Source organism: Pseudopodoces humilis, chromosome 14 (genome assembly GCF_049639895.1).
Source record: "Pseudopodoces humilis isolate 2021_Gansu_Grassland_sample_001 chromosome 14, ASM4963989v1, whole genome shotgun sequence".
Classification (NCBI taxonomy): Eukaryota; Metazoa; Chordata; class Aves; order Passeriformes; family Paridae; genus Pseudopodoces; species Pseudopodoces humilis.
The window spans coordinates 12,309,883-12,335,556 of NC_142213.1; the positions used below are offsets into that span (position 1 = coordinate 12,309,883).

Consider the following 25,674-nt stretch of genomic DNA (forward strand, 5'->3'; position numbering starts at 1 on the left):
TGCTGGCGGCTCCGTGAGGGGAGAGGGCGTGGGAGGCTGCGGGCAGGCGCAGGACAGGCGAGATTCAGATTAGGTATTAGAAAAAACAATTCACTACTCGGGTGGCCTGGCACTGGAACAGGCTGCCCAGGGAGGTGGTGGAGACATCATCCCTAGAGGTGTTGAAGAGGTGCGTGGGTCTGGGTCGGTGTTGTGGTTTAGGGGTTGCGGTGGTAGTGCTGACTTGACAGCAGGACTTGATGATTTTAAAGTTCTCTTCCAGCCTTGAACATTCTAGGATTCAGTAGGATGCCGTGAGGGTTCTGGAGAGGCGACACTGGCCGGGGAGCAGAGGGGGCTGCTCACAGGGGAAAATGTCCCGAGCTCGCCTCTTTCAGGCGCGGAGCGGATCGCGGCTCGGGGATCGGGGATGGCGGCCCAGGGATCGCGGCTTAGGGATCGAGGCTCGGGGATTGAAGTTCAAGGATCGCGGCTCCCCACACAGCCGCTGCCCGGCCATACCTCCGCCCACCACTGCGCCTGCGCGAGACCTCCAGCGCGCTAGGGGGCGCTGCCGGCCGCCAGCGCCTGCAGCCGGGCCGCTGGGGCCGGGCCGGGCGCCGCCTCAGCAGCGCGGCCTCTCCCGGGCGGGCCGGGGCAATGGGGAAGAAGCACAAGAAGCACAAGTCGGACAAACATCCCTACGAGGGTGGGTCCCTACGAGGGGGGCGGGCAGAGGCCGCCGGGCAGCGCGGCCCGAAGCGGACGAGGGCCCCCCGAGCCCCCGACGGCGCCCGCCCCGCCCCGCCGGGCCCAGCGCCGGGGCGGTTCGAACGCGCCGGGCTGAGGCTGGGGGGAGCGGGGCCCTCGCTCCGCCGGTGGGCCCGGCCGCGGGAGGTGGGCGGCGGGCTCGGCTCTGCAGGGGGAGAAGCAGCTGCAGGGACTCGAAATAAGGAAATGGCGCGGGGTTATTGAGGACGGGAGTGTGTTTTATTTGGTACTCACACAGCTTGTTTCTCTGCTGGTTTAAGAATATGTAGAAAAGCCACTGAAGCTGGTGCTGAAAGTTGGAGGAAATGAAGTTGCTGAGCTCTCCACTGGAAATGCAGGACTTGATTCTAGTCTCTACGAAGACAAATCTGAACATGAAAAACACAAGGACAGAAAAAGGAAAAAGAGAAAGAAAGGAGAAAAACAAGTTCCTGGCGAAGAAAAGGAGAAAAGAAAGAGAAAAATTAAGGTATGTGTATATATGCTACTTCATTTTAGCAAAAAAAATGTTTTGACTTTGTCTAGGTTTCACATCAAACGGTCAGCAGATATGACTGCAACTTGTATCCTTAAACTGGAATACATTCAGACTCGGTGTGTGAAGCCTCCTGTCTCATTTTTAAAGGATACACACCAGATAGCTGTCACATTTTCTAAAACACTAATTCAGTGGTACACTGCATTGTATGACTGAATTATTTCAGTGTCCAGCAGATGGAGACAGTACATAAAGGATACATAATTTTTAAATGATTACAAAGTATTACTTTTTAAACTTTGTGAATTTGTTTTGAAAAACCTAGAGAGCATTATGTGCGGTAATAATATAGGGTTTGCAGGTGCTCTTACATTTCCATAACAATCTTTCCAGGAGGATAAAAGGAAACGAGATCGAGACCATGGAGACAGTGAGGGAGAACAGGAAATGAAATGTCAGACCCCCGTCAGAATGGAATTGTCACCAGAGAAACCACTGACGAACACTTTATCAAAGCAGGAGGGTAGGGGGAAAAAGAAATTTATTTTGCTAATTCATGTTTTTCTGTTGACTCATGTTTTATTGTTCTTTGTAGCAAGGTACTTGGCATTTTGTGTCATCTTAGTGTTTTACTCCATCTGGTACAAAAGTTTGGAATTAGGTTGCTGTGCACTTCTTTTGCAGAGTGGTGTCTGGTATTTCTCTCAAAGTGAGCAAAATGTCAAGTAAGGGCAATGAGAAAAGTAGATCCCTTGTAGGTATTGTGGGGTTTGCCATTGTATTATTTTCTTTATGCTGAAAGTGCATCAGTTTTGTTTAGTTGATTTCTAATATCTTGGAAGTTTCATACCTTATGCAGTCACTTCTACCTCACACCCTTTCTCCCCCCTACCTTGTTTTTGGTCTAGAGGTGGAGCAGACACCACTTCAGGAAGCTCTGAATCAACTCATGAGACAGCTGCAAAGGTAATGTCTGTGCTACAGGGTTGCACAGCTGTGAAGTTAAAATAACATCCAGTAAGGGAAGGGGCACACACAAAGCTGAGTGAAAATATTATTGCTAAAGGCTATATATATTGCTAAGAGTGCTATTTTTAGGATTTAAGTGCTAGTTTAAGGAACTGTACTTAGAACTTCTTTTCAGCTTAGGCTTCTTGTGAACACCTCCAGTTTCAAGTTCATAGTAGTTTTAAAAAGCTTTGAAAACCAGGAAAATTTTACAAATAATGTGATTCTTGCTTTAGGGGAACCTTTTGAAAGGAAGGCACAAGTGATTATAATTAACTTGCTGAAGTTTCTTTTACCTTGAATTCTCCCATTTTACCATAATTTACTATAAAAAGGATATATACACTTGAAAACTTTCAACCATGTTCTCTTACTGTTCTACTAACCAAATGTCTTTTGGTTAAAACAATCAAGACTGCAGTTCTTTCAAGTACTCTCTCATTTAAGATAATCTTTCTTGACTTTAAGAGTATCTGCATCTTGTACAAGAGTTGATGAAAGATCTTTCCCTTTAGCTATCTCATCAGACTGAGCTTGAAACTTTGGAAGTTTTCAAGACCTAGGTGTGGTGTCAGTTTCAAGAAACTTAAACTATTCAAAAATACTTGTGTTAGTTTTGACTCCCTTTCTGTACATACAAAAAACCGCACTTTTTACTTTGAATTCTATTTCTTCCCTTGTGATAGTTTCTGAGTGAGCAATGAATGACAAGAATATTCTTATGATATGTATTTCTTTTATTTTTTTAATTAATTCTAATATGGTATAAGATGCCTTTGTTAAAATCTAAAACCTTAAAAAAAAATTTGCATTTTTTCATCTTCTTGGGAGCACAGGTGGTTGTCAAAATATAGAAATAATTTCTGAAGTACATTTGTAGTACTTCTGTGGTATATAGGTTTGCATATGTGATGTTTTCAACCTTGAAAGGGAAAAATTATGCTGACACAAACTATTTCTCTCTTTATAGTTCTGATTTCTTTTCAGCTTAGTTATTTCCTTTCTATTTAATTGCAAACTCAGTATGTTCTTTGTTATAAGTTGAAACATAAAAAACTATCTTTCATTTCTTAACAGAAAGGATCCAAGTTCTTTCTTTTCATTTCCTGTGACTGACTTTATTGCCCCTGGCTATTCCATGATCATTAAAAACCCAATGGATTTTAGTACCATGAAAGAGAAGATCAAGAACAATGGGTACCAGTCCATAGAAGAATTAAAGGTAATGCTTTGAATTTTGTTTTTGTCTACAAAGATGTATTATTCTCAATTGACTTGAGGGCTAGTATTTTATGGGAATAGAAATATGCCAAAAAGAACCAGTACTTGTGCCTCAAGAAATGTTTCTTGTTGAATTTTTGTGAGCAAGTAAGTTCTGACATAAAAGAGAAAACAATTCTGCTTTGTAAATGTACACCTCTAAGAGATGCAGATGGTTTCAGGTTTTGTGCAGGATTGCATGGGAACGGTCAGCTTGTCCTTCAGCCTGTTGTTTTAGAGATACTACTTTTTCCGGGCTATTCTAGTCATGGACATGGAGTGAAGGCACTGTGAGCTTGGTCCTTTTGGCAGCAACCACTTGTCCTGGTGCTAACGTAGTGTGCCTAATGGATCCAGGGGCCTGTTTTGAAAGCCTCCTAAAGCTTTTAAGAGATGTGGGACCTACTTTTGTTTTGTTTTCTTTGTTAGACTCTAATTCTTTACTGGGCCAGATGAGGAGCTGAGAGGTGTAATTTGTGTGTAATCAACAATTAGGCAGATGTTAGTTAATAGCATTGGTTCTATTTTCTTGCACATTCTTCTTTAGATCTCCAAAACTACTCCCTGTTGTAACAGCTGTTTCTGGTTAGTTTTTAATTTTAACGTTGTATATAGATGAGAATGTGATAAAATGCACCTGTAGAGGCTGCAGTGAGTATAGAAGTGCAGTTTCTCGCTCACTTGAATTTCAAACAAGTGTGCATTTCTTCATTGTAACTAAACCTTTGGGATATTATTTGTAATAATTTAACTTTGAATTGAAGCTTTTCTTTGTCATTGTTATGTTGCTTCAGTTTGTTTTAATGACTGCTGATTGGTCAGGAGGTGGGTAGTTGTAGCTAAAAGGGCTTCCCTTAAAACTTTAAAAACTACAAACAATACTGAACATAGAATACTTTAAGGATGTTTGTTAGGTTGATAGATTCAAGTCTTAAAACAATGTTACATACTTATACCTGTTTACATTTTGAATAGATTTCTTAAATTCATTCATTAAAAGTATTCTTCTAAGCTTTTTCCCTAAAGCTCAAGACATCACATTTGCAACAAGAATATCAGTATAGTGCTCTGTAAAATTAACTTTCATTCCAAAATTATTAATGTTTGAACAGGATAACTTCAAACTGATGTGTAATAATGCAATGATTTACAACAAACCAGACACCATTTACTACAAAGCTGCAAAAAAACTGCTGCACTCAGGGATGAAGATACTTAGCCAGGTAACAAAAAACACCAATCAAAATACTAAAAAGTATACTGCTTCTTTGTTTGATCCCTTTTTATTCCCTTTAAGAGGGATCTCTTGAAAATTAATAAAACCTTGCTTGGTATTTGTCAAATGATTGTATATTGGAATATGAATAGTCCATTGTTTTAGTACTGCTGCCAGAGCAGTCATTGTAGAAATAGTTGCATTTAGTATTTCACCTTCTAGACTCTGTTTATGTTTGCTAGTGTAAGAAAGAAAGAACTGAAATAAAATTAGTCTCTATGGGTAGGTTACAAAAAGATTCATTGAAGCAGCAAATAAAAGGATTTTAATGTTATTTAGGAGAGAATTCAGAGCCTGAAACAAAGTATAGAATTCATGGCTGACCTGCAGAAGACAAGGAAGCAGAAGGACAAGACAGAACTGCAGCAAACTGGGGAAGAGGAAAATGGTCCTGGGAAAGACAGAGGAGAACCTATGGATGGTGACACCAAAGCATTCAAAACACCTAGCAAAGAGCACAAAAAGTGAAGTATTATCTGAGTCATTATAGGATACACTTTTTAAATGCAACAGAAACAAGATGACTTAGGGTCCAGTGGATTTTCTCTTTCTGGTACTGCTTAGACATTTTCATCTCAAGGGATTGACACTTCCATAAAGCATCCTCATGTATTAAAACCAAATAAGTGTAGAACCATTTATGATACAATAATTCTTGCATGTAGGTAACTTTGTACTGCTAGTCAGCTCCATTCCTTCAATTATTTTCTGTTTTGGTGCCTGTGTCACGGAACTTGCACAGTTTTGGAGAAAGCTTGCAAACACATGCTTTTAAACATTTTGGTAACAAAACGCTACATAGCCAATTTAAATTACTTTTTGTTTGTTTACATAGTATTTGTATTTGAAGCAGGCAGCTGCCTAGCTATAGAAAGTGTACTTTCTGAAATAGCTTTTATCTGAAATCGCTATGTAGAAATACCAGATATGAAGATGGTAAATATTTAGGTAGATCAATACTGGATACTAAAATTAAGAGTATCTAATATACCAAGAGTGTCTTAGTTTTGTGGGAGTTCTTTACAGAGATCTTTACAGTTACTAATGTAGCTTCTGCTGATGTAAACCTTTGTCACCGGCTTTCCCCAGCTGTCTTAAATACAGTCATATGGAACAGCACTTTTTTTGTTAGTTCTGTCTACAAAACCAGGGGCAGAGTTGGCTAAAACAATATTGTCACAGTATCCTGTTGTGTTATTTAGCCAGTTGGTGTTCCAGCTAGTCCCTAAGTTGTGTGGGTATATTCACAGGAAGGATAAAGACCTGCTTGAAGACAAATTACGGAGCAGTAGCTTGGAAAGGGAACAAGAGCAGATTGATCGGATTGTTAGGGAGTCAGGAGGCAAGTTAACCCGGCGCCTTGCAAACAGCCAGGTAAGCACTGGGGAATAGCTCCTTTCACTTTTCTGTAAACCAGGTTTCCTTGGCCTCTTACACCAGTTGAAACCTCACATCTGCTTTTACTGCTGCTTACACCATTTTACACCATTGATCATCTATGTAACAGCATAAGGTTAAAAAAAATTGCTATTTGAATGTATGTTGAATTTCATCAGCAGAGCAAGTTGAGCTAAAATTTTCAATAAAGTAATGGAAAAGAATGAATAGTAGAAAGCTCAAGAAAATAAACCTGACCTGCAAAATTCTCATAGTTCTGAGACACATACCTGATCCAGGGTTATTAATGTTACAGGAGAAGGAACTCAGTTTGGTAATACTATGCCTGTTTCATTTTCTGCATTTTTTGTCTCTTGGCCTCTGCAGAAACAATATTTATCATAATATCTTAATTCTTTGTGCCTATACCAATAATAAAATTATCCAGTGAAAGTTAAAATTTAGAGCAGCACTCGCTTCTGAGTAACTGATTTCCTTTCTTATTCCTGCAGATAGGACAGTTTCATTAAATGTTTTCATTAGTTTAAGGACCAGTAAATTAAAATAGTCTGATCTTATTTCAGTGTGAATTTGAAAGACGAAAACCAGATGGTACAACGACTCTGGGCCTTCTTAATCCAGTAGACCTCACTGCAGGAGGTAAGTTGGCATGGTTCAGGTAACAAGCCACTTCCACATACCTGGCCCTCTGCATCGTTTCAGGGACACATGAGCAAATCCTGGCCAAGAACTGAATGCCGCTTTCCAGTCTGATAAAGATCTGGCTTAGAAAAGCTGCAACTGAGGGATCATGTAGATGGACCTCAGCTGTGGCTGTTGTTAGGAGCAGTTGGTGGGAGCCCTCAGTGCTGTTGCTTCTCTGGTTTGTGTCAGCTGTTTGTGGAAGCTGCAAAAGAACGCTTTTGCTGCTAGAAAAAAAAAACTTTTGCTGCTGGAGAATTTCCCAGGATACTCTTGTTTCTTGTCCATGTACAGAGTGCAGTGTCTGCTGACCCAGAAGGTCACAGATGTTTTGGAACTGGGAACTCTGTTGGTCCCAGATCAGTGGTATGAAGCATTGGGATAGGAAAGCCCACTTTGAGAGACATGTCCTGTTTATTTTGAGTTTTTAGCTGTGAGTATTAAATGAGTTTCATCATCTTCCTATGCCTTCTCTGTTTCTGTATTTTGATATGTCCTATTGCAGAACCAGGTTACTGCCCTGTAAAGCTGGGAATGACAGCAGGAAGGCTTCAGTCAGGAGTTAATACATTACAGGGGTTCAAAGAAGATAAAAGAAACAAGGTTACTCCAGGTAAGTGCTGATTTTTTTAAAAAATACAGATCCTCCTTCTTGTATAAACAAAGTGTGTTGATCTTGTTACTAGCACACAAATTTGGAACTATGGATTTCCGAAGATAAAGCACATTATTATGTGTCCCTGCCCGTGGCAGGGGAGTTGGAACTAGATGATCTTTAAGGTCCCTTCCAACCCAAACCATTCTATGATTGTCTGTAAAATCTATTTTACAATTAAACAGCGCATCACAGAGTCCAGCTTAAGTTACACATACAAAATGAGCAAGATACTTATTTTTTATCTACATATCTTCATGAGAAGAGAAACTACTAGATAAAGGCTTTTGGTAGCTTTAAAAGAGCAAGGGGGAGCTTGAGAACCTTTTTCCAGCATCAGGCTGTTCATGTTGTGCTTAGGCACAAAGTGGTGTTAATGACATATTTGCAAATACAAATGCATTTGATTTAGATCTTAGTAAAAGTTGTTAGATTGTGAACAGATGGTGTTCTGTGAAGGCTTGTTTCCACCTTAAGAAATACATTCCTTTAAAGTTTCTTGGGGATTGTTTTACAGCCCTTTCTCATTCCTATCTGATGCATGCAAAGCAGGGTAATAATTAATACTATTTTTATTCATTAGTGACATACTTGAATTACGGACCCTTCAGTTCCTATGCACCAACATATGACTCGACGTTTGCCAACATAAGCAAAGAAGATTCTGACTTAATTTACTCAACATATGGGGAAGACTCTAATCAAGGATCTTCCAGGTAATCCAGCAAGCAGGATGCACAGTGCAGCTCCCATGGACAGAAGCAGTTACATGCAACTCTGTGCAGTATGGGCTGGCTTTGCTGTGGAGTGATGGTCCCACTGTCTTTGTAGCTCACAGGGGTTTGTTTGTGTAAGAAACAAATACTTCAGCAGAAGAACCTGCCTCTAAGGTGAAATTAGCCAAGATGGAAGAATTTTGATGCTACTGATTCCTAGGAGCACGCTGCCTAAACTTAGATGTATTTATAACTGAAGGACTCATGTTCAAAGCCACAAAAATACCAAGTTGTACAAATGTTTATGTAAACTGGGTTTTTTTCACATTGATTAATGCCTTGAACGAGATCCAGCTTTGTAAAAATAATTCTGTTGCTTTATTATTCTTGATTATAAAAATTTCAAAGCTCTTTTTTGTTAATGAGAATTTCACAAGGAGCAAGCACAGTGATATAAATTTTTGGGAAAGGAAAGAATACTTTATTACAGTGTAAACGTGAAGGGCCTGGGCAAGTTTGCATTCATCTCAATGCAGCTGCCTGAGAAACAGCACTTTTTCAAGTTTTCCAGTGTCCTATTCAGAATGGATTCCTCAGCTACACGATGCAGGCATGATTAAACTAAAGCAATCCATTTTGATCCTGTGCTACTTTTTGTGTTTTCTGTGCTGTACACTCTGGTTTGACCTTGTGTAACTTTTTTACATTAAATGTTTGATAGGAAAGTAATTACCTTAACTATCTTTATTCTTTCAGTATTCAAGATTATTTTATGAAATCCCAGGATTATCCTCTCTTAATGGCTGATAGTTTGCTTGATGTTCTAACTAAAGGAGGACATTCTAGAGCTCTCAGAGAACTAGAAGTGGTAAGAGTGGATTTGTGTACTATCTGGTTTTTGGTTTTAGCACACAAGCTCTAAAGCAAGAGAAAGATGATGCTGATCCTATTGATGGGCTTCCTTTTAATTGATAGAACTGGAAAGTAAAGACTGATCTTTGCCTCCAGTGGCAGGATTTTCTCAGAAGGAATTATTGTATTGTTAGTTAGTGAATATTAACATATTGTACATAGAGATATAATTACGCATTCTTTGTCCATTATCCCATTCCCATTATCACTAACTCCTATAAGCAATAAGCAGTTGTTTAAAAATGAGATGACCATTGACAGGCATTGACATACTTACCTCCCTTTAAAAATACTGCATCTTGTTAGATTTTACTTTGAATTTAAAAGAGTAGTTTTAATGCCTTCTTTAAAAATCCTTTCTTTATTCAGCCATTGGAAGAGGCTGAAGGCCCACAGGAAAGAAGTGATGCCATAAAAGATATAAAGGTAAAATTTTTCTATATTAATTAACTTCTCCAACCAACCTTTCCAAGCTCACAGATAGAAAATGGCCTAAAACTTTCAGTCCTGTACAACAACATTGTGACTTTGACAAGCTGTAAGTCATATGAAATGGTGTGTCCCTTTGTAGGCATGAGGAGAGTAAGGTTCTCCAAAACATTAAGTCTTAACTATATGTTAAGAGATCTGGAAGAAAATGTATTTTTGTTTGTGATTGTTTGGAACTATAGCTTTGTTTCTATCTCAATTTCGTTTAAGGTGAATTTGTAATGCAAATGTAAGATGCCACATGATGTATAGCAATCTTTGAGAAGTTCTCACTTTGTGCCTCTGTAGGCAAAACATGATAGATCTCAAATCATTCCACCCAAACTTTGCTGAATTCGAGAAAGCAGTTCCAGGGCCAGGGCTGCTTTCCTGAAGCATCTCTTCATCTGCAGCCAGTGCCCAGATTCCTTTTAAATTTTAGCCTCAGATCTTCAATAAAATCTCCTTTAGTTGAGCTGAAGGAATTTCTGAACTGTTTTTTAATTGGGATGCTGGTATTGAGTTACTACATCATTTGTGCATATCCCCAAGTGGTTTTGGCAGATGTCATTTTCTATTGCCTATGAAATAGAATAGTGAACAGTAACTGTAGAACAGTTTTACAGGGTGTCTTTTCAGCTTTCCCTCTGTATGTTCACTTATTTTTGTAGAGTAGACTAACCTTACCTTTGTGTTCTGTGTTCCCCAGACAATTTTGTTGTTTCAAGGCTAAGTATTATCTAAATTATTACTTGCTGATATTTTTTTTTTTCAGATTATGGAAATTGATATTGCTGCCAGGTTGGACACTGCTAATAGTGACAGACTTACAGCTTTAAAAGCAGTTACAAACTTTGGCATGCCTATAGAAGAGTTTGAGTCTGAGGGTGAGTCTGGCAGTCATAGTTTTGATAGTTTCTCAGTCCCTTACAATATTTTATATCATAAAGTAAGTAAGTAGACTTTACTTATATCTTACTAGTCAGGACTTTCTTTCTCTCTAAACAGAGGCTGAAATCTTTCAGAGGAAACTTGATGAAACAACAAAGCTGCTCAGAGAGCTCCAGGATGCTCAAAATGAACGGCTGAGTACAAAACCACCCCCCAATATGATTTGTCTTCTGGGTCCATCTTACAGAGAAATGCACTTGGGTAAATACATTTTTTCTGATCATTCTTGAAGAATTGATGAGGCCCCAGCTTGTATCAACTCTAAGAAAAAAAAACAAAAAACCCAAGGGTTATAGTGCCCTGTTAGGCCTAGAGGATTAATTTAAACTTCTTTGGATATAAAGCCAGATGAAAATCCTGAATAGTATTTACAAGTATTTCCTGTTTATTCCTAAATGTCCCTAGAACTGATTGAAGCTTCTGTATGCCATGGGTCAGACAATAGCCAAATAACAATAACTCCATGAGTTTTGCAGTGTCTTTGAACAGAGGTTGCTTAAGTATTACCAAGTTCTTATTGGAAGGCCAGCCTTTGTCCAAGATGGATCTGGCTATCAGTCTGTTGAGTTACACTAACTAATACCAGTAATACATTCTTTAGTTACTTGAGCAAACCTGCTTGTCTCACAGATCAACTACACACCTTGTGTTAATGGCAGCCCTCTAAGATACGACTGTGTGCAGAGTACCTGTTCGGCAAGTTAAACTGACTTGTGCAACGCTATTCATGGTCTAAACTAAACCACATTGATGTGATGAAGAAATATGACCAAGCTGGTATCACACCAAGTCTAAACCAGATCTAATACTATCTTTTTTAAGTTTCACTACTTAGAGCTTCCTTCTTGAGGGAAAACCACATTTGTAGCAACAAGAACAGTCTCTTTATATCCAAAGCTTTGTGCTGAATGCCAGAATCCAGCTATTACTAACACCAGTGCTGTGTGGGTGCCACCAGCCCTCTCCCAGCTGCTGTGACTGTGGCCCAAGTTTCATTAACTTGCTCTTTAACTTCTGGTGTTTCCTGATGGCAGTAAGCCTTGGGCAGCAGCTGTTTGATTCCTCCTGTTCTTCTTAAACACCTCTTGGTTCCCAGGATGTCCTGCATGGCTGCACACAGCACAACACAGCCCTTCTGGTTTAGAAACATTATTTAACACCGTTCCCTTTGTACTGAATAATTAAACTGTTTGCAGGGTGATTCAGCAATTTGGTGTCTATATATAGCATATAAACACATCCTCTTATCTTTTCCAGCGGAGAGAGTAACCAATAACCTGAAAGAACTTGCCCAGCAAGTGACTCCAGGTGACATTGTCAGTACCTATGGAATCCGGAAAGCAATGGGAATCTCAGTTCCTCTACCTGAGACAGAAGACAGCTGGGTAGATTTGACAGAGGGTGAGTATACAAAAATGTCTTGTAGCATCTGTTCAGCTGGAACAAAACCACATCTGCAAATCCTTAGACTGGCTTATGGTAGAACTTGCAGTAGTGTGGTTCAAATTTTCATTTCTTCTCTCCTTTTTAATTTCTGTTTCAAATGGAAAGTTGCTGCCTTTGGTCTCAGTCCAAAATGAATCTTTTGTGTGTATGGAACTTTGGTTCAGCTATGTGGTTACTTTACAATCCATCTTACAGCACTGCCAGATTTTAAAGCTCAGTAATTCATTCCATTTTAATTTTTCCATTTTGCGTGAAATTGCAAGAGAGGAGTTAAAATTCCTCACTTGCTAAAATGAGAATGTCGTGATTGCTTCTTCTCCAGGCTTTTGGCTGTGCACTCCTTTTGCTTAGTTTGGCCAGCTGTCCTGCTTTGGAAGCTGACAGCCTGCATAGAACTCACCTCATCCAGCCAAAAGTAGTGGCTGTTTTTGCTGTATTAGAGTCTGGTCAGTGGAGTCTCAGTACCAGACCTTCTTCTCCCCCATTTAGAACATGAACAGCAAAAGAGTACCCAGAGTTAGGGTAGGGCAGGAAGAATTTCCTCTCACAAAACGTAATTCACACAACAAATTTACTCAGTCTGTGGTTTATGAAAGTTTTTATTAAATAACATTTTAACTGAAAGAGCAAGATTAATTCAGGAACTCATTCCTCTTTTTAAGGAAACTGCTCAAGAAATTGTGAGCCTTTTCCATAACATTACACAGAGGCTTTCTAACAGAACCAACTGAAATACAGGATTTTCTGGGACTGTTGCAGAATAAACAGCTAACATGGGGCTATCTGTATGAATATCAAATGACCTGAGGCATGCTCTGCTGTATATACATGCCTTCACTTGAGCAGTCTGTGGTCAATGACCTGCTATCTGTTGTAAACTTTCAGACTTTGAAGAGCCTAAAAAGACCATCACTGTCCCTGAAAACGAGTGTGGTGCAGTTACAGGCTGAAGATTCTGTTCAGCTTACAGCTGTTTGATTCTTTTAAAGAACCAGGTAAACATCCTTCAGGTGCATTCACCATGCGTGTATATTGTGTGTTAAACTACTTTTGTTTATTAAATTTTGGAACTGATGGCTTTTGAAGGGTTTGTATTAGTTACTTTTCCTACGTAAATGCACTAAATTATTCTTTTTGCATTGTCTGTTATTTTTAAACTCCTCTGCTGCATTTAAGTTCTCCTAAATTACCAAGTGTCTGGAAAAGTCAAAGCATAATGAAAATGTGCCTATGTATGGTGCGGGGACTCAACCAAAAGTTTCTAGAAGCATTGTATAGACTTATCTCTGAGTCTGGTTAGTGCAAACATCATTAGTGTCTGAACATGCAACTTCCCCTTTTTAAAGTTACTGTGCAACTCTCATGGACAGAAGGAAGAGAAATAAACTTTTTATATAAAAACTTATGCAGCGTGATGAATTAACAAAAGCTCAGCTTTGTGAGACTTTTTGAAGGTGGATGAATCTCCTCTTAGAAAAACCTTGCTGTGTACTTCAGTATCCTAAAACTGGAGGGCAAGCTCAGACTAACAAACCCAGTGAGACTAACAAACCCACCTACTGTCAGCAAGTAAAAGTACTCAATGGATGTGTCTCTGAGACACTCAGGCAGACAGTTCTTCACATTACAGAGAGGTATTAGCAGGCACTGTGTGGATAATGATGCTAGGCTTGTTTATCAGAAAGGAGCATGTTTTGAATCCTTCTCACGTTAAAAGACAGTTCCCTGTTCACCGAACAGGCACTGCAGGGGTACGGCTGCAGCCAGTGGCGCACCCAAGTCAGCTTTTGTTGTGCTCCCCACGTACTCTGACACCATCACACAGTGCTGCACATGGCTGCTACCACAGGCACCCTTAATTGTTTTTGAATGTTGTTTTTCTTTAATCCGTGGTTCCAGTATAACCCTGGAGTCAAGAGGAATGAGCTGCAGGGTTCCAACCATCTGATGTGTGCAGGGGCAGGGAACTGAACCAACCTTACAGGCCAAACAGCATTGTGAATTCCACCCTCTCCCCTCAGTCTTATGGCTGACATCATCCTTGCTTCCTTCCTCTCTAAAAAAAATGCTGCAGAAAGATTTGTTCTTAAACTTTCACAATTAGTAAAATATATTGCAAAATTAACTGTCAGCCTGGGTTTTTCTCCAGTAGTTTCAATTGTCCCAGAAGAGTTAATGGACACCACTGGAACTTTTTCAGTTCTAGGTAATAGCAGCTGAATTATTACATCAGGGGAGAAATTAATTTTTCCATTAATATATAAATCATTTATTTTCCTGCTACAGGAAAAAGACAAGATTCAGGGCAAATGTACCAGCCAAATCCTTAGTGGCTCCTTCCATAGCATCTCACTGCCCATCACTCACCTTTTAGATGATGCAGGAGGTGGCTACCAGTGACAGAAATATTGACATTTCTCATCAGCTGTTGAACACGTGGATGTCACTCTCAACATTTTCTACTGGCAACATTTTTTAAAAAGATAAATATCGAGTTTAATTTGTGAGTAAAAAAAGTCCCATTAATTCTGCAGCGCTATAAAAAAATGACTCCTTTTCATGGGTATCTCCATCAAAATAACTGCAAAACCAGACATGTTTCAAGAATTTTTATTTCATAGTAAAAACAAAAGTTTGTTCTTTAAAACAGATTCCTAGTTCCAAATGTTATTAGCTCTTCAAATTAGATACAGTGCCATTTTTTCCATTTAAGAAAAAAAAATAATGCTGCAAGGAAGATTTTTCCAACAAGATTGTTTCCTCAACGTTAAGTTTCACAGTTCACTCTCAGAAGAACTGCTGAAAACAATTACTTCAATACAGTTGCTTGTTAAATTGAACTTTTTCTGTGGTTGAATATAACTCTCACATTACACAGTTCCAGATCTGGTGAGAAATTAGTCACCCTATTTTTCATTACACACAGTTTCTAACTGCCCCAAGAAGGCTGTGCACAGCACACCAAGTGAGCATTCTTTTTAAACCTGCAATCAAACCCAACTCCTTCCCCTCTGGAAGCTGCAGCTCTTCCTGCCACTTCTGCAAATGAGGTTGAGTTGATGTTACACCCAAAGATACCAGCCTGGCAGGCAACATCATGTAAACAAAAGCATTTCAAAATGCTGTTACAGACAGCAAATGTTCTTTCATGGATAACTTACATCTACAGTCTGCTAGTTCTGTGAACAGGAGCACTTCAGAGCCAGCTCTATTTATAGGCATAATGCACTTTTCAAAATAGATTCATGAGACAAATGGTCACTTTACTTAACATGACATCAAAGACTGCTGAACGTAGCCTTTGACACATGCATGGTCCTGTAAAACAATAAATATCTCAAAACAAATGCTTGCTGAGCACCTGTAATTACAAATACACAACATACAAGAGTAGCAAAAGCTGTTTGAAGGTTTATTCAGCTACAACACTGACGTGCACTAACACAACAGTGAGTATGTCACTTCCTTCTTCAGCAGAGCCCATGTGTGAACTAGACAACCTCAAATTCAGGTTTTCTTACATGCTGCTTTCTGTTGGAGACCTACTACACACATAGATTTCATCTAGAAAATTGACAAAAGACTACAAGCACGATTTTTAATCCACAGTTGGACAATATTTAGGTTTGTTCCTGTCTTGAAACATAGTCACGTCCACTTCTAAAGAAATTACACAGTAATTAGAAAGTGGCAGTGATGCACAGGATTGCTTAAACACTTGTCCAGGATGGGTTGGTGCTAAACCCAGAAGCATTAGGAAATTCTGTTTGTGGAGGAGTAAGGATCAACCAAAACCAAGTGTTGTACTCACTAATGACTCTGCTGTCTAGCCTTAACATGGTTTACAGGGAAAAGGGGGAATCCATCCATAGTAACAGACATAAGCATGCACAAGATGTTAGCCTTACAAACTACTGTCACCACCAGCAGCAAACAGATTAAGAGACTGCAGTAAGTAAAAAACGCCAATGTAGAAATTGGCAAAGGCCACTAACAGCTTAAAAACCTTACAAACTAAACTAATTTACACCATGTCCACAATGATCTTATGAATGCTCTACTCATACTTCCAGTATTGGGGCTTTGCTGAAACATTTCCATTATGAATACATTTTTTCCATATGTCCTTTTGTAACCTTCAAAACCAGTTTATGAAAAAAACTGCATTGCCTTTGAAAGGCATAGAAACAGCCAGGGGCTAGACAAATTGTAGAAATAAGAACAGGAAAAAAAACCAAAACCAAACCCCACCACAGATACAGTTCTGTTTATACAGTATCTGCTACTGTTTCTAACACTTTATTAGTAATTCTGTTCTTCACCTACCCAGCAATTCAGAACAGATTATTCTTTCTTCCCTAAGTGCCCTCAAGAGCACAGAGAGAATCAGAATTCCTGCTGGGATCAGCAACAGCAGCTGCTGTCAGAGCCTGGCCCCTGTGCTCCTCACCAGCAGTTGTACTTTTTGAAATTTAAAGTAAAAAATTTAAAACTTACCATGACAGAACAAAATGCACATGCAGATACTAATTACAGAGAAATACAAAGGAGAACATGTAATACAATGTAAACATGCTGAACTAGATGAAAGTTATTTCTGAACAGCTCTTGGTCATGAAAACATCTGCATAACACAAGGTACTGCTGTGGAGGAAGTGAGGGTGGTGAAGTGACCCCATGCTGTGCAATTCAGGTTTTTTTCTAAAAGAGCTGAGCACAGTTATCATGTGATACACTTGAGTTTCCTTGCATTCCTCTTCCCATTATTCAGCTGTCTTCTGCTGTGAAGTCTGTTCAGCATTAAAAGCAGGAGAGCAGTGCCCTCAGTATCACTGCATGTGTCAGGACAAACACAATACTGTAAGCAGGTGTGTGTCACGCAGGAAATGGAATGTTTAACATGGGAATGAGTTCTACAGTGCATCCACTCCTATTGTCACCGGAGCTGTTAAGAATGCCAGTGCAGGTAAGGAAAGTGACTAGCTGAAAATGCTTCATGGCAATTCTAGATAGATCTTCAAATTACTTCAGGAAAAAGTAGTCTTTTTCAGACTGACGGTTGTGTATCTTCCAGAAACTTCTCAGAATTCTTCTTTATTAAAAAAAAAAAATTCTCTTGAGATGTAGAAGAGATAGGAACAGTATATACATGTTTTTAGAATAAAGTCCTTCACATAAGGAGGGAAATTCTAAGTCTTCACAGAAGGGAGGCAGATCCAAGTCTATTCTGATTAACTTCATTGTAGCCTCAGTTCAGTCCCATGCCCTGGAATTTGGCTGTCTCAGTGCAAACAAAGTAAGTCCTCAGTTCTCCCTTGCCTTTGACATTAATGAGTCCCCTACATTCACATGAGTATCCCAGCTCCTGTAGTATTTTGCTTGTTTCTTCTGTGACCTTTGTGTGAAAAGAATTAGAAACTCTTGTGAAATTCTTCTGATTATTCACATTATTTTTTTTTTTTAATGATTATTCACATTAAAATTCCACAACCAATTAGAAACAATGCCTTGGACATTGTAAGGCTCATAGGTTTACCTGGATCTTGCCAAGTTCCCCTGTGCTCTCCATTCGGCTGGCAACATTCACAGTGTTGCCCCAAATGTCATACTGAGGCTTCCGGGCACCAATCACGCCAGCGATCACTGGGCCATGATTGATCCCTGCAGAAACACGAGGTATCATTACTGAGGTAGAAAGGGATGGGACTTTCAGCTTCATTGTTAGCTGTAGCTTCAGGGGAAAATAACATCCCAAAACCTAGCTCTGCAACACCTTTCTAGCAATCAGTATTAGTACTGTTCTAGAAATACTCATACTGATGCTCAGGAGATGTGAAGTGACTTGCTCATTGTAAAATAGGAAGTCTAGGGCACAAAGCAAAATTCTTCCTCTTCTACTTTTAATATATAGAGATGAGCATTGTAATGACAATACTATCTTTAGCCAACAGTCACTAACAGGGTACTTCACTTATCTGTAGCTTTCATTTCCTCCAAAGTCATCCAGCTGCACTCTTGCTGCTGCTCCCTCCAGTGATGAGAAAAAGCTCATCCATGGAGGAGCTCGGCCTGTCTGAAAAGCTGACCAGACAATACTGCCTTTGGCTATTCAGCACATGGACCTACATCATCCTGCCTCATTTCTTACTTGTCTGAGCTGTGCACGTTCCCCACAACAGAACTTACCAACACGTAGGCGGAAATTGTTAAAGGAATGTCGGTTGATGCCATCCAGTTTACTCATCAGGGCAATCCCATACTCCACCATAATCCCAATGTGAGCGTGCTGCCTTTCCCTGTCCTGTGCAAGTCATGACACGTATTAATGATCAAATGACAACACAAAAGGCTGTGTCAGGCTGCTATTCCAAAGCAGTACTAGAAGTGACTGGAGTGTTTATAAGGATGAGACCACTCATCCTTGTAACTGCAGAACTGCAGAATTTCAAAACTCCATTAAATTCAGCTGGGATGGCTATGAGGCAACAAGCGTGGTATGATTAAATTCTATCACAAATTAATGTCTTTCCTTTAGGGTTTCAGTTTTAATTTTATGTATTTTGGATATATTATTATATGCATCTTTATGTCATACACAAACCTGCTATACTAAAAATGAGCCAGAGAAATTGGTGTTAATTCTTCTGGGTGACAGTTTCAGACCAAATGTGGCACTTGAGGATTCTCTTTCTGTGCCAGTTCTCCGGTATCACAAATAGCCTCCTGTCCAGGTCTGAGATGGCTTTTATTTTGGCTCCCATTCTTTGACTCCCCTATTATTAGAGCCCTTCTGTTATTCATCTAAGAATGTTAAACTACTGGAATCAAAGATTAAAGATGTAAAAAGTATGCTGGGATTACACACTGAATACCTTAATTTGGAAATAAAGTGGAATTAGGAGATAAACACTGAATTCAGCAGGAGAAAATACAATTTTGTCATCTTTTTCTACATTTCAGGAAGTCACCCTTCATGATTTACTTTTTCGTATCATGTTACATTTTGTTGCTTTGAACACACCTATGCACCCACAGAATACCGAAGGCAGATTCAGAGCCAACATACCTGGTTGTTCTCCTGGCCTGGTGTAACACTGAGGCCAGCTGCTGCCATGTATGTGCTTCCAATTGTTTTTATTTTTTCAACACCACTAAATTTAGGTTTTAACAAGAGCTGTTTGAATGGAAAAAAAGCAAAAACTTGAGACTTTAATACCATATTTCAGTGTAGTATTTAACAAGAAATCTTATACTGTCTACCATAAGCATTAAACATCTCTAGCAATACTATCACTCACATGAAGATTAGATAAAATACTGAGGATTAGTTTCACAGTTTTGCTCTACCCACTCACAAGAGAAATGAAAGCACTGAAGTACTGAAATAAAGCCCTTAAATTCAGGACTTTCAAACCATACTTCTCATGGATTACGTGATATACTTGAAAATCCCAACCAGATGGGAAAATATCTTTCAAGACTGCAAGACTGAAGTCAGAATATCAGTACAGCATAAAAATGTTTTTTTGCCCTCTAATGCTCACAGATCTAGTGAAATGTTTATTTTGCAGTAAATATGTAATCCAGTGCATTTTTGACAGAAGTTTAATTACCTCATCAAAATCAGCAATGATTTCATTTAACAGCCTCAAGCATTCCAAGCCTTCTTTATTGACATCACATTCAGTGTAAAACACCTTAAAATCTGGTACTGATGCAAACATGACACAGACACAGTCGTAGGATTGATGGTACCAGTCCTAAAGGAAAGCAATAAACCCACACATTGTCAGCAGCCACACTCCCCTACAGGTACTCACACTCAATTGTTTGTAACCAGTAATCAAATTACAGCTTTCCTATGAAGTAAACCACATCGCTTATTCTATCAGAAACACTAATGAAGTGGATTTGCCTAAGGAAAAGCTGAGATTCCTAAAGATATCTTAAAAATTTGCATCTACTTGGACATTGTCACTCTTCTGAGATACAGCATTGTTCTCTCTGATGACATGCTGGTAAAATGAGATTTTTTTTTTAAAAAAAAATCATTATCAATGAACTCTCAGGGAGATGCTAACTGCTCCTCAATGAATTTCCCTAAAAACTATGACCTATCCTCTCTGGTAAAATACAGTCTTTGGAAAGCAGTAAATCTCATTTAAATATTTAAAACTTAAATATTGTGCCAAACTTAAACTGTGTCCTGAAGCTGAACTACTAATTCTGAGAACAGATTTCAGGGACTGACAGTAAAATTTTCATTTTTTTGAAGCCATCTGGTTAACAGGTTCTTATGTTTACAAAGGTCTTGGAATACAAACAAGAGGCAAATACTGCACAAGTTTACAGTCTGTGTTCTTTTTCACATCATGTGTAATATATAGCACAGATATCTAATTTGCTGTCTTTCACATAGGAGAGACTCAACACACCTCATTTCGTTTTTCTCCAATGAAATATGCAGCAACGTGTGCTGGCAGTACATTTTCCAGCAAAAGCCTATTAACATTCTCCATAGTTTCAAATTGTTCATGTTCTTTTTTAAACTTATTCTTCCACAGACAATCCAGTCGACAGTAATAATCAATCTGCAAAGAGTTCAAATATGATAAATTAAATCCATAAAATAATTCACTGGAAAATATTGGGTGATTTTCTCAAGAAGTGCAGTAGCAATAGTTTCTTCAAGGCCTTTTGGGTCTATATAGTTATGAAAAATGTGCTTTGAGAGCAAAGGTCAGAAAAATATGAAGCAGCCACTAGGACCAAATGTCATTTGTTACCATCAGATGTATTTACCAAAATGACACTTTAGTGATATGATTGTTTTTATCTTAAATTGCTATGTTGATTTAGAATTAATACTGATATATAAATACAGATAGATCAAAACTGTAAGAACCAGGAAGTTCTGACATCTGTGATGCAAACACTGTTGAAAGCTACAAAAATGTTCCCATCCTTTCACAGTAAAGATTTTTTCATTACCAAAAATGAATTACAAGTACATTATATGCAAGACCAGCATATTAAAAAAAGATTTAAAAATATACTAATTTAGAGCAAAATTTCAAGGAACAACACTTGCATTTTATTTAAAGCAACTTGCTGCAAGTAAAGGAACTACAGGATTGCATTTTAAATACATACCTGTTTTGCAAGTAAAACTAGGGTTATGTAAAACAGAACCAAATATAAATTAGTCATTATCCTTGGCTCTTTGATGAAAAACCTGAAAATAAGAAAGCAATACAAAGTCATCTGTATGCTTTAAGAAAATCTGCACGATGGAGGGTTGGGGTGGGAGGCAAGGTGGGGAGGAGGAGGGTGTCTGTCCAGACTTGCACCACAGTGTCACTGCATTTGTGCTGGTGGCAGCCTGGGGACAGGTCCTGTCCTAACAACAAGCCAGTCCAACACCTGGAATGATGCATTTCACATCAGGACACACTGGGTGTTGAAACCTTGCTCAGTAGCTGCTGTAGTGAGATGCTCAAGTAAACATGGATTTATCTTAATGGAGCCATCTTAAGTTCCACCTGACTGAGTTTCAGCTCCCACCCCACAAAAACACAACAAAACCTTGAGGGAGGAAAATAAACTTTCTTATTTGTGGATGGAAAGACAATAACAAATTAAAAATCTGATTTCCTACGACAAAGACAGCAGTTAAATCATATCTGTATCTGAATCACCACTCATATTTCATAGTAAGATGAGCCTTACCACATCTATTACTTTTTACAAATGCAAATTAAATTCTCATCATATGAATTATTAAGTTCACTCAAACTTTTTTAAGGTGTGCTGACAGGTTATAGCCCTTGCAAAACAAATTTATTGTAATTTTCAGCTATGAGACTATGCTGAGGAATCTGAGAAAGACTTAAAAGCTGACAGTAAGGCCTTTGCATGTGATTTCTCTTCAGTATTTGCAGTTTGTGCAATTAGAGCAGGTAAATTGCTGTTACATTTCAATATACCTGCACTTAGGTTAGTACATGAAGAGTTCGCCATCCTATTGACTACCAAGGTCTCAGAAACACAGCTTGAGCCTCAGACTTTTAGCAAGGCTTTTCTTCATAAGATCAACCTTACTGTGACATTAATATTCTGCTCTCTAGTCGTTAATGTAATCCAAGGTTTCTAGGGATCACAGAAGCCACATTATAGAATTCTTTCAGAGAACATATACTTGGTTTAAAAAGAAAAAAAAAATAAAGGTGACATGGTCTAATAGGATTTCCATGTTGCTACCTTTACAGAAAGGTTTGCAGTGTCTGGCTTAGGTGATTTTGATATATCAATATTCCAGTAAAATCTAACACCTCTTTAAATGAAACATTAAAGGATGAGAAACTTTACAGTGCACCTGGTACTGTTGCCATAGATGTCTTTGTGCTGAAGGGTATTAAAAATGATGAGGTAGACAGTCACAGCAATGGACAGGAGGAGAACTTTGAGTTCGAAGCTCATTTGAAGAAATACTGAGCAAGCAATGAACCCCAATATACAGCAGTAAGCATAATACTGCAAAAGAGGAACATAAAGAGCCTTTGCATTATTCAGAACTTATGTCTAAGAGATGTTCAAACCACAGTAAATGCTCTGAGTTCACGGTCACTGCAATTTAAAACGAAGAAATAACAATCACTTAAAGCTTTATTTTTAATGACACTAAAAGGATGAACTTAATATTGATTTTAGTTTACTTTTTAATTTGTTATGGGTAAACAAAAACATTTAAACAAGAAAAGAAACATAAGTAAGCAATGCTAGATAAAAATTGAAGTGTTGAGAATTTATCTCCTGAAGTTTATTAAATTTAACCAATTATTTATTTAAAGTTCCAGACCAATCTAAAATAGGTTCACAGTCCAGTGAACCAGCTCTGAAGCAGCAAGTCCAGTGCTCTAATCCTATTTTGACCATGTTTTCCCATTGTAAGCTGAAGCAGATACCCATTCCCACCTGCCACACCAGTAACACATGGAGACCATGACCACTACCCAGCCTTGACACAGCTCCTTCAGGAGAACTTTGATGCTAATAAGCACTATGAAGCTATGGCCACTATCCCCCCCTTTATGGAATTACTGAGCATTTTCCAGGGGAATGCCAGCTCAGGCATGGTGTCCAAGGTCAGCCTGCAGCTGGCAGCACCAAACCAAGTGTGTGGTGCAGACAGGATTGCTGCCTGCAGCCATGGGCACGGGTGGAACGTGCTCAGCTGGCACACTTTAGTCCACAAGCAGCTCCAAAATTACTTCAGCTTCTGCTCAAGAATTCCTTCTCTTAATACACAAAGCAGTTTTCCCACCTGTAATAACATAAGCTTACCACAGAACTGAGAGATTTTTTGCTAAGTAATTAACATTTCTGCTGAAGTGAATGAAACCAGAACAATTTATGAGGTAACTCCTATTAAGAGCCCGTATGTAACACATTATACCAACTCTGTCATCCTAAAGACATTGAGTCTACCTCCAAAAGGTACAACTCAAGCCAAACCTCTGAAAAAGGAGCTACTATGTAAAGAACACCAACAGAGGTCTGTCTGCCCCTTAAGCCCTTTCACTCTGTAAACACACTTTACTGGGACACTTGCAAGTACAGCTGTCATCTTTCAGACTCAAACATTATCATTACCCTGTTCTGCTGTTTTTTTCCTTAAAGTTTTAGACCTACTTCTAAGTCTGAAATTTCTAAAAACTGCAAAGCCATACTTTAGTCAGCACAACAGCAGCTGAATAATTTTGATTTCATGAAGAATTTTTCTGCTGTCAGATACCTTAAAAAGCTGCCTTCCATACAGCAACAGATCCTGCCATTTGTCAGTAATATACAAGACATTCAAAGATCAGGCTTAAGAACAATGCATTCATTACTTACAGTTTCCTCTACGCAGGAATGAGTTGTGTTTTCAAAAGTCTGATTTACAAACATGCAAGAACAAAAAATTACCAGGTGAGTACAATGTGCATTTCATATATGTAACTTATTATTTGTCATAAGCTCCTGAATGAAAGGCTTCTCACACAACATGTTGCACATAATTCAAAAGTATGCCTATCATCTAAAGGGCTGGCCAGGTGACAAAGGAGCATCCCAAACATTTGGATGAACTCCAAATAGAACACTACTTTAGCATTAAAGACATAAAAAGTAAAACCCCCAGAATTAATGCTTTTGTGTCACTAATATGTGCTGAATTTACCCTTACAAAAATGCTGGAGAACACCTTTCAAATATGCTGAGAGAACAAACTAAGCCAAAACTTCAGTTTTATACATAAATACTCCAGACTTCTGAAAATTCCTAAAGGATGCACAAGAAAGCTGTATGTAAAAATACAAAATATCCCTTAAAACTGCCTTGTGTCATGAGCAAGTCTTCATGTTCAACAATTTTAAAAAAAACCCCACCCTACATTTATAAATAAAAAGAAAAAATATAAAAATGTTGCCATCCATCTATATGATAGGAGTTGGGCTTTCATAATCCTTGTACCCACCATCCAAGACTCATTTCATTTTAATCCAAGAAATTAAGAGGGTACTCTACTCACATAGGTGGTAGTGCACAGTTCATTTGGTCCAGTAAAATTGGCAGGTTTGTTCTTTTCAGTAGTCTTGATTTATTGGAGGGGAGGAAAAAAAAAACACAAACCAAAACACATCAATAAAACCACCATATAAACTTATTAGCAGGTAATCACTGATTTTTTTCTCCATATATTTTACAAAGAGTGCTGATCTGGTTGTCTTTTCAGTGCTATTGAATAAATGTTGAAATACAATGGCATTTTATGAAGTTCTATTAAACATATATGCACACACAAGCTGCAAGAAGGTTAAAATTACTTATTTTCTAATTGGGGGAAAGTTTTACATTATGGCTATGTTAATTTAGCAGCTATCTGGCACAACATGTGGTTTTGTCTCAGCCCCCAGTTTCACAGCTGCTGTTCCTATTTTCTTTCAGGCTGTCTCCAGTGATGTTCACATGACACCACTGTGAGTCAATTCAAGGACCTAAGCCAGCAGAAAAAACACGCTACAAAAGAAAATTAAGCATTTTCTGCAGTATTGCTTTCAGAATGAACTCCCCATGGAATCAGAAGAATGGCAAGGCAAACAAACACATGGGATCAGGAGGACATCAGTTTTAGTAGTTAACTATCAGTCAGGTGGAACTGTTAACACACAGAGCTTGTTTAAATAAAAAACACAGCACGGTCATTCAAATGTACATACCCCGGGTGCAACATAATATTCAAACTAAATGTAAAAGACAGACACCATTTCCACCTTACTCCAGCAGTACCCATCCTCAATGCCTTTGCTTTTAAAAGAGAGCCAAGCTGTATTCTTCCCTCCTTCATCCACATTACTGCCAGTGAGTGCAAACACTACAGTGAGCTGCTTAAAGTGCTGCCTGCCACGGCCAAACATTTAAAGCCACATTAAAAAAGGAAAACATCTTAGTGATGAGGGTCACAATCCAGTCGTTATAAGTGCCATCTTGAAAACCAGAAAGGTTTGTAGATCTGAAGTCTATCACGTGTACTTTCCATTCCACAAACTAGGAGCTTTTATTCTTAATGCTTTTAATTGCCATCATGCACTATCCCTGTGCAAATCAACTCCTGTTGCAAATCAGGCATTAGAAA

The 25,674-nt window shown here is 38.7% G+C and overlaps 2 protein-coding genes across 8 annotated transcripts in view; one reads left to right on the forward strand and one right to left on the reverse strand.

The window, feature by feature from the left end:
• The first annotated feature begins 556 nt into the window (after positions 1-556).
• BRD7 (bromodomain containing 7) lies at positions 557-25,258 on the forward strand. Of its 2 annotated transcripts, XM_088062460.1 has the most exons (18): positions 557-688; positions 1,011-1,219; positions 1,622-1,751; positions 2,137-2,194; positions 3,314-3,458; positions 4,609-4,719; positions 5,052-5,236; positions 6,023-6,146; positions 6,734-6,809; positions 7,357-7,464; positions 8,090-8,222; positions 8,979-9,090; positions 9,504-9,560; positions 10,378-10,489; positions 10,611-10,754; positions 11,811-11,954; positions 12,885-12,994; positions 24,987-25,258. In XM_088062460.1, exons 1-17 carry the CDS (start codon positions 640-642, stop codon positions 12,947-12,949), a joined length of 1,962 nt encoding a protein of 653 aa, XP_087918586.1. In that variant the 5' UTR covers positions 557-639; the 3' UTR covers positions 12,950-12,994; positions 24,987-25,258. The 2 variants fall into 2 exon arrangements, with proteins under 2 accessions (XP_087918586.1, XP_087918585.1); XM_088062459.1 differs by lacking the exon at positions 24,987-25,258 and having other exon boundaries at positions 12,885-14,130.
• The window catches only part of ADCY7 (adenylate cyclase 7), a 60,341-nt gene continuing 49,260 nt past the window's right edge, over positions 14,594-25,674 (reverse strand). For all 6 annotated transcript variants that reach the window (XM_014255495.2, XM_014255494.2, XM_088062458.1 and 3 more), the window contains 10 exons: positions 24,571-24,633; positions 23,895-23,933; positions 22,375-22,532; positions 21,153-21,234; positions 20,435-20,590; positions 19,613-19,759; positions 19,066-19,173; positions 18,186-18,300; positions 17,536-17,660; positions 14,594-17,394 (listed from right to left, as the gene is read on the reverse strand). In XM_014255495.2, the coding sequence (XP_014110970.1) occupies positions 17,248-17,394; positions 17,536-17,660; positions 18,186-18,300; positions 19,066-19,173; positions 19,613-19,759; positions 20,435-20,590; positions 21,153-21,234; positions 22,375-22,532; positions 23,895-23,933; positions 24,571-24,633 (1,140 nt within the window). In that variant the 3' untranslated portion in view covers positions 14,594-17,247. The remainder of the gene's footprint in view (positions 17,395-17,535; positions 17,661-18,185; positions 18,301-19,065; positions 19,174-19,612; positions 19,760-20,434; positions 20,591-21,152; positions 21,235-22,374; positions 22,533-23,894; positions 23,934-24,570; positions 24,634-25,674) is intronic.